Raw genomic sequence first — 15,601 nt, forward strand, 5'->3', positions numbered from 1 at the left:
CAGTTCAGCTAAAATATTATTTCTGATGTGGTCATCATTATTTAAAATATCTTAATTGAGTACACATTTTAAGCTTTTCAGAATAAGAACAACTGTGTGTTTATATGAGCTTGTGCAAATTGAAGTCTTTATAACTAGCTGTGTAGTTCAAATGCAAGATAGTAATTACAGCAGTAAGGCTATGTGAGTGGGCATTAGAATGACCTTGCATTATTTGTTCAAGAAGTACAGAGAAGTCTTAGCATCTTTTAGGATATCTCTTCAGCATCTGTAAGTTCAGATTTAGGGAGCTCTGGAAACCATGACTAAATCTGCAGAAGAAGTCTTTCAATACTTGGTTTTGTTTTGCTCCTTGCCAGAGGACACTTTGTGATCCCTGTCAGAAACAATTGCTTTTAACTATTCTGATTACCTTAAATTGACTCCTATCTTAGGAATTTGACTGTCAGCCAGTCAGAGAGAATTGGATGACAGAGCATGACTGATAGCCAAAGGAGCAATATCAGAGCTAGTTAAGCAGTATCTTAGCACTGAATCCCTGAGATCCTCCTGGCCATACAGCTGAAATGTGCATTGCAGCAAAAGCCAACAGTGAATGGCTGTGTATGAATTTATGATATGAATGTATGATACCAGTGTCATCAGGGCACGGGTAGCATGATGGAAATATTCCCTATCTAGCCATCCTCCAAAATGAATAAATCGGAAGAGTTTAATCTGGCTGTGAAAAACTAATTACAGCTGAGGCCTTTGCATTCTTGACAATAACCAGTCTGTTCCTTTTTCTGCAGTTGCTTTTAAAGAAGTTAATTTAAGGTGATTTGAGCATAGCTATAGCCTTGGGATAATTACTGCACTGTAGATTTATTGTTTAATAGAAGTATTAATTTGTTAATCAGAATAGATAATTTCCTTACTTATCATGCCTGTCCATACACAACTCGAAGTATGTGATTATTTTATTCTTTTAATGGATTTCTTTATCAAGCCTTCTGTCTTCTTTAATGCAGTTGTCCCCAAACAGACACCCATACCTATGATTTCATTTCTGCAGAGGTAACGAAAAACATACCTGAGGCATTAGAATACTCTTGCTCTTTGAAAGTGTATAGTGAATTGTAAAAAGGAAAAAAAATGGATGGGAATTGCAGCAAATTATAAAGAATAGTGTGAAATTCTGACCTTGTGAAAACCATTTCAGGATTCCTTAATAGTATATTAAAGAACACAACTGGGATTTCACTGAATTCATGTGTTTGTAGAGTGATCTAGGACATGTGACTCTGGGAGGTACTTAAAACTTTACAATAGGTGCAAGTTCTCCCTAGAGCCAATTGCTTTCCATTTTAATAGAGGCTGTAGCAAACAAGTTACTATTTTGTGCCAGGAATGGCCTTTAAAATATAATTATCTCAACCTTTCTCAAGTCTTTCTCAAGAGAGAAAGAGCACTTAATAGAGCTGAGATGAATGTTAGCATCAACCACCAGATTTCCTTTCTCACCCTAGTGGTTTATTCCATTAGAACTTTCAGGTATTATGTGTAATCTGAGATCCTTAGCAGAGGGACTTGGGAACTATGGCAAAGAATATTAAATTACAGACAAAGGGTCACATCGTGGAACTGATCCTCATCTAAGTAGCACTCATATTTTAGTGTAATGTGACTGCATTCAATGAAGTTATTCCTGTGGAAATGGGTAACAGGAGTCAGTCCAAGATTTATTGTCTTACTAATTTTATTTCTTCAGCTGATGAGTTTTAATCAGTGTGTTGTCATTGTGGAAGCTTTTAAATTGCATGCTTCTGTTTCCCTCTGGATTAATTTCTCATTGAAGCATTTTGAAAATGAGCCATTCTCTGTTGTCACAGGTGCAGTCGGTGTATCCAACTTGAAAAATGTGTACTATGAATTTATTGAAAGTTAGACAAAAAACCCCATTTACACAGTTCTAGGTACAATTATATGAAAAGATAATGTATAAATAATTTAATCAGCTCTGCCAGAGGGGAGAATTCTCTTAAATGAGTCTAATTATTCTAATTCCCAAGCGAGTTTGGACTTGAAATTAACCTTGCAAAGCACAGTCTTTCTCAGAGTATTAACATAAAAAAGAAGAAAATATAACTTGCTTTGCTCATTAGCTAAAAAATCTTTAGCTTGAAGTACTCATACAAAGACATGCCACAAAAATGCTCACGTGGTCACCTCAAGTATTGTGTCAAACTTGAAGTCTGTACCTGTGTGTTCTGTGTGAGCTGTCAGATCCTGAGACCCTGGAAGCTTTTCTCACTATTAAAAGAGCTGGGACACTCTCATTATTGCACACGTTATTTTGTGTTGTCATAATATGCAGTGGTAAGGACTGCACGTGAAATTGCAGTAGTCTGTGCCTTTGGAATAGAAATACTCTGTAAATAAAGGCCATATTAACTTTCACAAAGTTAGAGCACCAGTTTTAAGAATAAGTCTGTTTTGACTGTTGTCATACTGCATGCTGATGGACATTTTTCAAAATCCTAACAAGTGAATTAAGCAACCAGATAATAAGTCCTGCCACAAGATTTTATTCAGGTATCTAATGTAATGTGTATAGGTGATTTAAAAATAAGTTTTATTAGTGTTTTTAAAGTAGCTATTTTTCAGTATTATCTGGCTGTTTTTGAAGGTAGTTTTAGTTTGCTACTTCCATAACAAGCATGCAGGGAAGGGGAGAGCTTTATGCTCTGAAAGACACTTCTAGCTGACTAAAGTTTGCAAAAAAATATATAATTTGTGACTCAAATTGAAAAACCAGTAAAGATATAGAATTTCTCCAGCCTAATGTAGTAGAAATACTACTGTATTATAGTTTTCTGAAATGTATATGAAAGAATAAGTTGCATATTGGGAAAGAAAAATCACCACCAAAATGCTCTAAAGAGTCTATACCCTCCAGCTGGAATTTCTGTGTCTGATTTTATTTAAGAGACAGATCTTCCTCAGCTGCATGGTATTTTAGTAATTACCATCAAGAAATTTCTTGATGGTAGTTACATGTTGGCATATATGTTGTTCTTTAAAAAAAAAAAAAAAAAAAAAAAAAAAGGGCATTTTCTCTCTTATTTCCAAATCATGTGGGAAAAAAATCCCTGGCTATTTTTAACATGGAGTTTGGGGAATTTTATATGTTGTATTTCTCTGTACTACCGGGGATTCTATTCAGTAAACTAAGTACATCCCTCTCAGTTTTCTGTTAAGCATCTAATATATTTCAGGAAGGGTTTGTGAACAGTGAGATTATATTGCTTTTGTTTATAAATTATCCTTGCTTTATTAATGATGGATCACTCTCTTCTTGGAACCATTGCTAGTATGTAGTACATGATGCCACTTAACCATACTATGTAGAACAGCACTGCCTAAGAGAAGCTCAGCTGGGGGACTTAATAGGGCTCTTCTATTAATAATTTATATGTACCTGGGGCTTTTCTGGTATTTGTGTTCCAAGTGTAACATTAAGCATGCCGCAGTAGTTTCAGACAAATCATAATCAATTCATATGCAAATATATGAACTAAATATGACTTTGCAATCTTTCAGTGACTGAGTGTCTCCAGGTGTGCATTTACAAAGGCAGGTCATCCTCCGTTGATTCACCCACTTAACTTTTCTTTCAGCTGTGTATATGCAGATAATGATGTCTTTGCTCTTGAAAATTTGAATCTGCATATGGTTGTCACTAGAGCAGGCATGTGACTGTGTCAACAGCTGAAAATGCAGGCATTCCATTCAAAAAAAAAGCCAAAAATTCTGTTCCTAAATAAATTAAAATTTTCAAGTATCTACTTCTAAATTCATTATTCTGTAAGTAAATCACTGTTTGCAATGTGTATGAACAGGCTTATCTATGATGAAGTTTGGATGTGACCTGAACCATTTAAAATGGTCTCTTTCCTAGCAGTACTACTTTACAATTCTCTGCTTTAAACACTTAGTCAGGTGTTGCAGCTAGTCCATAGGCAGTTTCTCTTATATAATAGATTTATTTTTCTGCAACTTGCATACAGCAAAGTCTGATGTTTACTGAATTTATGGCAGTAAAAGCAATTCCCTGAAATTTTGCTAATTACATTTAAAATATGTTTGTTCTTTTTTCAAGTAATATTCATGTAATGAAGATTCAGAGATTTCTTGCTGCTGTCTACTAAGACAACAGGAATGAAAAGTAAATCTGATGTTGCAAAAATCAGAATGAGATCTCTCAAATTCAGAATGAGTCTTTAGACCAGTGTTCATTCCTGGAGAAAGTTGCAAAAGACAAATGTAATAATAATAATAGTAGTAGTAGTAGTAGTAGTAGTAGTAGTAGTAGTAGTAGTAATCGTAATAGTAATAATAACCTCTCAAAACCAACTAAACAAGAATAGAACTGAGTGAATACTCCCATGACTGGACAGCTGCACGTAAGGAGGAGAGAGAGACCAGTAGATCAGAATCCAGTCTTGCTGGCTCTTAAAATAACTTTTGCCACTTCCTGTCTCTTGGTTCATTTTATGTAAAACATTAGCACTGATACTGACTCTACTTCGCTTTAAACCTAACGAACGGAAAATGTTTTTAGTACTACTTTGAACTTCTTGCCATGTATCTCCAGTTCCAAATGAAACTTGAGACAGAAATTCTAGAAGTTTCAGCTTTGGCTCAGAAGTTGGATATTTAGGTTATGTTCTTGAACACTTGTCCCATCATCCTGAGGCACTCTGGTTTCTATCTGCTGCCAGATAAATCAGTAACATCTTGGTTCCTTAACACATAGAAAGGATCTGTTTTTCCACCTTTGTGATCCTCATGTTTTGTAAGTGTTATGGTGTTAGAGAGCAAAATTAGGCATGACTGGCTGAAGTGTTACATGAGGAGACACAGTCTGTCTTGGACTGACAGTGGTATGCTGAGGATAAATATGAGGCCATTGCCCAAAGAGCATAATTCCAGTGTGCAGACCCCTGATTACCCATACTGTATAAGAGTGCACTACCAATAATACAGGAGGATGTACTGAATATACCATCCTGTCTCTGGATGAGCTAGATCTCAACTCTTGTTTAGCTAACATGGCCAAATTATCTTTTGTGGCTAGTTCTAATTGGAAGAATGGAAAGTTTATTGCTACTGCAGCATTTTAGCTATGATCATGACTTTCCTTATTCCACTAACAGTTTTTTCTCATCTAGTTTAGCCTGTAATCCTTGACTTAAGAAACCTCAGAAGTCCACAGAACTGTGTTAACATTACTTAATCTCTTCTTTGTGTGCTTTTTGTAACGTGTTCTTTTTATCATGAGCAATCCCTTTACTTTGTGTTCACACAGCACCTAAAGTAATTGGCTATGGTTTGGCCTTCCACATAGAGCTAACAGGCCCCATAGTGGTTTTCACTGTTTCTGTATCTCATAATCTTGATATGAGGAAAACTACAGAAGTCTTTGTATTATTGTAATGGCACTGTCAGAAAGCCTTCGATAAACACATTTTATTTCCAATCAAAATCAAGTAATTTAAATTGGTATTTTCAGCAAATCACCACCAGTGTTAGACCGTTGCCTAAGTTTCCAACTCCAGTATGATGTCTGAAGCATCACTGTTATAAATACCATGGAGTTAAAAATAGAATTGGGCAGGCATTGTGCAACTTAGTATGGATCAATACCTTTCATTAACAGGTATTGGGTTCAAGGCAGCTGGGAGGAGCACACGCTTAAGCAGTTCCTGCCTTTGTGGTCCAGAAGAGTCAAATAATACAGAAAATGTAATTGCAACTCTCTGGACTTCTAATAAAACACATATAGTACATGCTTTTAGTGGAGCACTGAGCAATTGCTGTACAATGGGAAACATTGACACTGTGGCTATTAGGAGTACTTGGAATATAAATACTTTGTATTTATACTATGTATTTATACTACTTTAAATACTATGTATTTAAAATGTCATTGCCTAACGTAAAACCCTGGAATTCGGAGAAAAGGTCACATCTATTAACCTATTAACAGTTCATTTCAGGACCCCTTGACTCTTGGACAGCAGGCCTGAAATACAGAGCTAGATAGAGAAGCTGGACCCTATCCAGTGTTGCCCATACTGTCAAGTTATGGCTATTGTAGAATTGTCATTCAGCAGTGAGAGCATACAGTGTATCTATAAGAAATGGGAAGAAAGGAGTGAGCTGATGGTTATTTAAAAATTAGGGCTTGCTTCTTACGTTGATAATAAGATTGATGCAATCACATCACAGTGTTTTCAAGCACACTGAAGCCTTATGTACCCAGCCTGGAAGAAAACTGGAGCCATTTGGAATTCTTTTTTTCAACTGGCACACGGTGTAGGAATGATGTAACCAACATGTAGGAAGTGTAAAACTGGTAGAGCTTGATTTGTAGGCATCACAGTTCCCTCCTTGTAATGAAAATAGTGTGCTCTAAATGACTAGCAAGGGAAACTACTCAGAGAAATGCTTATATTAAAAGTGTAGAGCCTCAGCAGGACCACGGTAATCAATTACTCTAAACTGAAGGCCTGGCAGCTTCCTTGAATTGCTATTGATTTCAACTACTAGTCAGTGAATCTTTCGGCAGCTAAGCTGAAATGTAGGTGTGAGATGCAGACAAAATTAGTAGCCTGAACAAACCTCTGTGGAAAACACAGGGAACAGCCAGGCTTGGTAAGATATGTTATGCTAAAGGCTATTTTTTGAAAGTGCTTCAATTTGCAAAAACCTAAGTCCCACGCAGGGATAAAAATGAAGTGTCATATCAGCATATACTGAAATAAGAAAGATGAGAGTTTTGTTTTCCTTGTGAAGTTATTACGGAAAATTTTGTCTGGCTTTCTAAAGAAAGCCTCTCCTCCTCCATTTCAGTTGAGTAAAGAGGGGAGGGGGCAAGTAATTTTTTTTCTCGAGCCTTCTTCTGACCATAAAACTATTTCTTTCTTGCAGTGAACCCACAAGTAATTTAAAATTATTTGAAAATAATGAAAGAAGATTCAATCCTTTATATGTCATAGCTTGTGAGCTACAAATTTGTTCCCTACAAAATTCAGTTTCTTGTAGAATTCCTTGATGGTTTCAGGAAGACGAAGCAGCTATTTCTTTATGCATACTGTTCACTTCAAAGGGAATTTAATCTGTTTTGAGGAGGCTTCTATGTTTCCATTATCATACAAGGAAACTTATTCTGGGACCTTTTTTGCTCAGCAGGAACCCTGTCTTTTTTCCACATTCTCATTATACATGTTTTGGCATGAGCATAAAGCAGGCATGCTCATTTATATTCTAGCTGATCAAGAGAAGAAGTCTTATTAATATGAATTTTGGATCAAGGTGAGGGTCAACTTTGTAACCTGCAATAAAAGGAACTTTCTGGAGTGAGTTCTCCCAGAGGGGAATATTTCTGTTAGATCAGTGGCCCAGAGGCAGTGGAACAAATTTTCTTCCTCCTGTTATCCTCATTTTGCTATCAGCTGCACAGCAGCAGCACACAATACTGGATTAGAACGAAACATTCTATATCTGAATTGTGTACTCAGATCACATTCCTCACACTGCATATCATTGCAGGTTGCTAATCATGCCTTTCCTTATGCTCTTTCCTCCTTCCTCTCTTAGACTTTTTCTTCTCTCTCCCTCAGATCTTTCCCTAAAGCCTCCTCACAGCCAGGCCTTGCCCTGCTCACTCTCCTGTGTTTTACTTCTGTTCTTGAATAGTTTGGGGAAGGCAGCGTAGATGCCTTAGGTTACATTGCTGTAGAGTAACTTTGTTGCCTTTCCCAAAATTGCCTTTCCTGGTCTTGTAGCTCTACTAAGCCAACTGTGAGAACATCATCTCTCACCACTATAATTGCCAAGTGTACTCCACCTTTTATTTCCATTTTGCTGTGGAGAGCATCTCTAAAGTCTGCTGGCCTCTTCATAGCTTTATCCTGTTTCACGGAGCCAAGCAATGGAGGACAGGCCTGGTATGTAAGACAGCAAATAGTTAAGGGGGAAGGACCACTTCTATTTTTTTGCAAGCAGGAAGATATTTTCTATTGCTTACTTTAATGTTAATGAATTAAAAGACTGCCAATGTATTCTAGGCCATCACTGGCAAGGTGGAAGTTCAACCTTCCTTTAGTGGAACTATCTACCAGGGATCAAAATGCCTTGTTCTTGTCAAGCATATGTGGGAGTCAAAGCAATAGGAGCATCTTTTTCATTTTCTTAGATGAAATTTCTGCCCTGTTAAGACACAGAAATACTGCCTTTTATTAGGACAACAGAAGTATATCCCATTACACTGCCAATGGTGAACTGAACTCTCTGTTCTTTCTGTCTTAGATACCTTTGGTCCTAGGTGTTTTTCCATACTCTGAAAATGAAGCAGATCACATGGTACAAGAGTCAGATGTGACTGGTATTTCAGAGGTGAGTGCAGTGGGAGAGAAGGACCATGCCCCCACTTGAGACAGCCCTCCACAAGATCTGATTGCAGGGGAAGGCAGTAGTGTAAGAGGCAACTACAGATTTGTGCTATTACCATCGTTTTCTCTTTAGCAGTGGAATTCTCATTTAATCAGTTTCTTCTAGATTCCCTCTGTTTCATGCTGTTCAAGTTCACCAAAGGCCTTGTTTCTGAAGCACACTATCTGGTGCATTTTTTTTAAATTTTATTATTTTTTCCTGCCAAGCAATGCTGTTCTTAAAAGGAAGAAAAGACACAAAGGGAAGACAGAAAAATAGAAATGAAAAATATCTCATGGGAGATGCTTGCCCTTACCATATCACGCTAGTTTAAATACAGTTCCCACACATCACATGTCAAGCTGTACTTGATTGTTTTCAAATACATGGCAAAAATCATGAGAGGAGGAAAATGTTCTTTTGTGTGACATATTCTTCTTTTGATATATTAGGTTCTGTAGCTGTCAAAACAAAGGCTGTTTTTCCATCTATTATTACAAATGCATTTGGGCTAAATCTCATCTGCAGCTCTCTAGTCCTTTGGTTATTTACTTCAATACTGTGTTACTGTTTTAATTTTTCTAAATCTAGTGAAATGATGAATTTTCATTTTTGCTATGATCCTCAGTAGGCAAATGAGGTTCTTTCTCAGTGGAGATTTAGATCACGTCTGGAAATGCAATGTTTCAAGTATTTTCTGCTCTTCTGGCAGGAGGATGGAATATTTGATTTCATTATTCTGCATAGGTTTATTCATTTTACACAATGAAAGGAAATTCATCAATAGTGTCTTCAGCATCCAGAAAAATGATACCTACCATGACTGTTTCATATACTCCATTTATATTTTATATCTTTCTCATCACTCAGCAATTATTCATCTCTCTGCTGAGAGGTGAAATTCTTCTGTTGAGTAACCATAATTTCTCTGAACTCCATAAAGTAATTCAATCCCTGAAAGCAATGGCTTTTACTTAAAGGTGTTTCTTGAGAGAAATTCACCAAATACACACAACTGAATAAAGGTTTGTGGGTTTTTCTTTTCTGATGATTTTCAGGATTATTTAGTGATGCTTTATAAAAGAGGTAAATCAATGTTTCTACATCTTATATTTATTGCACTTTTATTAATCATGATGGATTCTTGGAGATGGATGAAAATATGATAGTACAAGTAAGTAGGAATGCAGTTAAAATGCAACATTAATTCATTCCCAGTTGTTATTAAATGTCACAAGATATTAATAGTTTTACTGATATTTTCCTTTCTAAACCACATGGGGATAAAAAGGAAAAAAACCCAAACCACAACAGTGTGATGTATGCACAGATATGCAGAAATAATTATCTCTGAATCTTTTGTACTATTTAACTGTACAGTGTGCCAGACCTATATTTTTGGGAAAGATCAAAGTGTGAAGGTGGTGATAGACTGTATCCCATTCCCACAGAAATCAATCAAAGGTCTTTGATTGGTCTTCCATTTGGGAAGTGGTCACAGTGGGAGCAGAAACAGGCTTAGTACCATGATATATGATTTCTCTCACCATCAATAAAACAGATTTTCTCATTTATCTTATCCTCTGAGATGTTTAAATTTTGCACGTCTGCTGATTCAAATTTTATGTTCAGGGAATCCAGGCACTGAGATGATTTGCGTTTAGGGCACTGCACTGGGACTCAGTAGATCTGGGTTTGTTCTGTCATGCATTTCCCATGTGATCTTATGCAAATCCTTTATTGCTTCTCGCACAAACTCATCAGTAAAATAGGGTAATGTTACTCTTCTTGTTCGAAGGATTTGTTAACATTTGGATGGCTTATCTGTAGCAGATTGCTGAGGGCCATGTGAAAATGCACAATCTTATTTAAATATACAGCTTTACATATATTATATATATATATGTATCCTTCTTTCATTTTAGGCTTGTGTATCTATTGCTTTCTTCCAGCCCCCTCATGAGACTCTCACTTTTATTCTTTTCTCTGTGGGCAGTCTTTCACAGACTGGCCTTCTCCTCTAAACACAGGCTCGGTGTGGGTCCTGGGTTTTAAGAAAGGTAATGGGTACAAGTGGAGTTAGAAGTGTAGGAGAGGCACCATGTGAGTTACACTTCATGTGGGTAATCTTTGGTGATCCAAAATTTGTGCTTCAAAAACTAGATATTTGATGTATTTTTGTTCCAGATGATGTTCACTTAAATGATTCAGGTGTACAATTCTCAGTCACAGAAATTCATACTGATTTTGGTAGTGGGCATCAGTTACATAAAAACCTAAGAAGGCCATTTCAGATCTTTCTTTGTAAATATTCAAATAGTAAAGCTAATACGGTGTATATAATTTTTTTTAAGAGAGAACCTTTTTATTTTATTTTTTGAGTCTTTTACCTTAATCTACATATATTTTTTAGCTGAAATTGCATAACCATAAAAGCCAGTGAGCCTTACTGGAGTGAGGAGATCTGAGCTATGCATTTTCCCTCTCAGTCAGCATTATCTGGGATAGAGCAGTGGTTTCAATAGCAAGTGCAGGAGATACAAATACCTGCTCTCTATTAGTTTCAATGAAGAATCAAAATGGGAATTCTATGTCCCTGCAATACTGTTTCTTTGATGTCTTTGCACAGCACGGATAAATGGTGACCTGCCAATGGCATCTGCGGTAAAGCCCTGCATTACATTTTACATTGCTCTTTGGGTGTGGTGTAAGTTGGCCAGGTATGGAAATTTAAAACAGTACTAGTACCAAACAAATTAGTGTCTCTTTAAAAGTATTACATGTGTGTACATTTGCATGCTTCCTTCAAATAAGAGTCGCGCTTTACCTGCAGAAAACTGCATTTTCCTTGATGAAACTTCCATTCAGACATTGTAGATATAAAGCCAGCCAATATGGAGGACCTGACAGAAGTGATTACAGCCTCTGAGTTCCATCCCCACCACTGCAATCTCTTTGTCTACAGCAGCAGCAAAGGATCCCTGAGACTCTGCGACATGAGGGCATCGGCTCTCTGTGACAAACATTCCAAGCGTAAGTCCTTGCTCCATTGGGCCCCAGATGTCATTCAAGTCTTTCTATTCACAGACAGAATGTAGATGGGTGCATACCCCAGTGTATTAGTTTCTCACTTGCAGGCACATTTGAGAAGAAAACAGCAAAAAGAATTATTTCTTTTTCACCTGTGCAAGTATTAGCTATGAACTTGGTAACAGTCCTGTCTGTGACTGGGTGCCCTTAGGGTTCTTTTTGCAAGGATCAGTGAAGAACGCAGAACTGGTGAAAGAGAAACAAATCAAAGAGGATGAGGGAGTATTTATGTAGAGCATATTGGTTTGAATACACAAGTACTGTTCTGAATGCTGAAGCAAGTAAATTTTAATTGTCAGACTGCCTTCAAATTTTCAATCTGTTTTCTGTATTAGGAAATCTCAGTACCTTTCCTAAAGATGTAGTCCAGTATTCCCTGTATGTAGTTCTTCAATATTATGTCTTGACAGACTCAGAGGAAATACAATATGTAACTGGGGGAGTAGGAGGGAAAGAAACAAAATTTGTCTTGATATAGAAGTTGTCATCAGTCCTACATGGTTTTATGTAGTCTGTGAAACTTTGAAATGAACCACCAAATCATGATAGTTCATACCTAAAATATGCATAAAAAGAAGAAATGAAAATTTTAGAACATGTGACTATCTTTGTTCTCAAAGTAAAAGTTGAAGAAAAATGCATGTTTATATTGTCTTACTATCAGCTTTTTATGGTCTAGAGAAGACAGACTGGTTCTTCTCACCAATAATCTGGCAAGCCTGGGCAGTTTGCCTTGTGCAAACCACCTGTTTGCTCCTATTCTGAGACTGACAATGCCCAGACAAAGATATCATGTGGGTGGTTGCTGAGAACCTCCTGAATGAACTGTGGTGGCTCTGCTTTAGTCACCTTCAGGATGAGGGCTCTTTCAGGACATTGGAAGGAAATTCAAGAGAAATTATTTTAATACCAGAGCACATAAGAGGTTTTATGCCATTCAGTGCCTACTTGAACCTGTTTGAAATTGGCAGATCTTAATAGTAGGAGCAAGAGGGGAGGAAAAAGCATGTGAAGATTTAAATGAGACATAAGTGGCACACATATTTCATACATAAACTATTTTTAAAATGGAAGTGAATTTAGTAAAAAGCCTATGACTAGGCCTTTTGACTGCAAGGAGAAATGCATGTGCTCAGAACCTCTTAGGATGTGGTGTCCAATTATAAAAAATAACCTTTGAGGACAACTTCCCAAGCAGAGAAGTGTTTTACCTTTGTTAGCTGTATCTCCTTGTACTTGTAGGGGGAATTCAATACCGTGAAGTGAAATGTAAGCATGACAAAGTCTGACACAATGCTGTGAGTTATCCTGTCCCACTTAATTGCTTTGTTCTGTAACACTTCCATTTCTTCCTCTTAATAAGGCCTCCATACCCCTGTAACCCAATGCCAAATGCCAATCAGAACTTATTAAAGCCACAATACAGCAATGCTGGATGAAAGAAGGCATTTTATGCAAGAAGGGAGCGCAAGGTCTAATGGTCATTGATTAAACCCCATTTTCCAGATCTATGAGTTAGAAAATAGCCATTTAATGTAGCATTGCTGCACTGAAGTCAAGTCAAGCTCATTGAGAATCTGAGTGTGTACAGTACAAAATTGATACAGCAATGGTAGAACTTTCAAAGTGTTAAAAGGAGTAGGCCCATGTACTGCTGATTGAAGTGGTTTCACTACAGCTCTCAGAGACAAGCAAAGCAAATTATACACAGCCCACAGCAGCCTAAAAGGATATACCAGAAACCAGCCTGCAAAATCAAGTTATTTTCATGATTGTCTCTCTGGTACCTTGACTGTGCATCTGATTCCTCTTTACAGCTGCTAAATTTGCAACTGGTGCATATGCATGATCAGTACCCTCCTCTCCTAGCTTGCCTTGTCTTTAAGTCATTCCCCATAACTGACTTCACCTTTCAAGCAAAACACCAGAACTGGATTGTTGTAAACCCTCATGTTGTGCCATGCATCCCTGCTTTCTCAGCACAGTCTAGTATCACTGTGTGCAGTTTCAAGATTGTAATTGATTTGCATATCTTTAGGGATGAAAGGTATAATGTAACACTTAACAAAATACCAGGATAATGAGCATATCTTGTGAACTTTTGCATTTACTCTTTTTCCCCTTATTTATTCAAATTCTGTAGCTCTCATAAAGTCAATTGCAGCTCTTGGAGGAAGAACCCTTCCATTTGTACCGGTTTAGAAAGTGCCATGAATAATTACTGTGCTATACTGTAAAAATAAATTACATATTAATATCTATAGTGTAAGTCAGCCAACACAGGATGCTAATAAATTATGTCTTGAACATTGCTGGATTTCTAAGCTTAGTGGCAAAATCTCTCTTTTTGACATTAGTGACAGCAGCACTACAAGGTTTCCCTTATAAATCCTCATGGCTTTGACATGGAAAAGATGATACTACTTCCATATATACTCATCCTTGATGCCTATGCTGAGATTTAATAGCAAGCTGCCAATTTGTGTGAAGAGCTGTAATGGGGATATCTGTCCCTTAGAAAAATTATCTCAGACCACCAAATCTATTTATAAGGCATTGAAAGAATATCAGGACAGTAGCTGAATTTTAAATGGTCATTGAGATACTGATAAGGTGTGATAAAATGTGTTGTGTCTCTAATAGACTACCTGAAAGTGCTTTTTATAGCAGCTCTGTAACAGATTGTACAGTGCTGAGTGAGGATCACAAGAAAATCTTATGTAGCCATTGCAAATGTGTAGCAGGGAAAGACCACTCTCTAACCATAGAGCAGCTACATACATATTGCTGTTCCATGTCATTATCAGATTTTGCAAGTAGTGGGAGAGGATTCCAGCATAAATGTTCTGGAGAGGAGGTGCCAAAGAGATGAATGTCCTGCTTGTTTAGAATATTAGAGGAGTGGGACTGAGGAAGGTGTTCTTGCAGTCCACAGTGTTATAGGTAAAGATTAAAAACATTTATGAAAGTCAGACTCGAACAGCAACAAATAGGGAATTAATGTAAATAATACATTAACCTTACACCTTTCAATAGTGTAGTTCCCAAAGCACCCAAAGATTGCCTTTGAGATTACATCAGGCAACATACATGGCAGTGCAGTGTGGAAAAAATGGAAATCTGTGACAGCAGCAAAAATATCATTGTTAGACCAGTCAGCTGGGAACATTGAAGAAATAAAAGAGTTAACCCCCACCTCAGATTCCATAAATTTTTATGCAAGGGATTTTGACAAGGAAGACAGGCATAGGGATACTGTTGCAGTAAGATCATCCGGACTAAAAATATATTTACAGCAGCATTTGTTCAATTAACAAATAGTTGCTAATTTGGTTTTTATTTTTTTTATTGCTAATATTATGTTCAGACATCCTCATAAATGTGCATGGAGTTAATGTCATTCTTCCAAACAGCTTGTAGGCTAGATGGGTACATATGGCTGTTTCAACAAATCACACAATAAAGCAGTCAGCTAAAGAAAACTGAGCTTGAGCATGTGAAGTCAGAAAAAAATAAAGCGCTTTTTCAGTAGTTCATCAGAATTATTAAAACCATTATTAAATGGTAGCTATAAAATGTATAGTTATGCAATATGGAAATTTAAACCGCTCAAGAGTATAACTCCTATTGATATTTCATGTAATAGTCTTAGCATCTTGAAGTCATTGCATACTTCAGAAGCTGGAGTAATTTATTTAAATTCTGTATGTTGCTTTAAGGGTTTTTTATTATTCATTTCTTAATTTGTATTTGTAGACTAAAACCCTCTTTCTAATTATCCGTTATCCGTGTGCAAAGTTTACAGCAAAATGCTTCAAGGAAAGAGGAGCTGCAGTTTCAAGTTTATTGCTTTGTGTTCCGTGGTGATCTTAAAAACAACAATGTTGGGGTTATATAGCATTAGCCTCTGTCACCATGAGTTGGTGCTTTCTGTCCTCCAGACAGACTTCTCAAGCTCATATCCTCTGGGTCTGTAGCAGGAGCCCTTTAGGGCCCTCCTCCCTTGACCAAAGAAGCATTTGTAGGTGACAGG

At 37.0% G+C, this 15,601-nt stretch overlaps 1 protein-coding gene across 2 annotated transcripts in view; it reads left to right on the forward strand.

The window, feature by feature from the left end:
* Positions 1-15,601, forward strand: part of PPP2R2C (protein phosphatase 2 regulatory subunit Bgamma) — a 132,002-nt gene that overhangs the window by 93,234 nt on the left and 23,167 nt on the right. For both annotated transcript variants that reach the window (XM_062493365.1, XM_062493364.1), the window contains one exon: positions 11,347-11,511. In XM_062493365.1, the coding sequence (XP_062349349.1) occupies positions 11,347-11,511 (165 nt within the window). The remainder of the gene's footprint in view (positions 1-11,346; positions 11,512-15,601) is intronic.

Source organism: Cinclus cinclus, chromosome 5, assembly GCF_963662255.1.
Source record: "Cinclus cinclus chromosome 5, bCinCin1.1, whole genome shotgun sequence".
NCBI classification, from domain to species: Eukaryota; Metazoa; Chordata; class Aves; order Passeriformes; family Cinclidae; genus Cinclus; species Cinclus cinclus.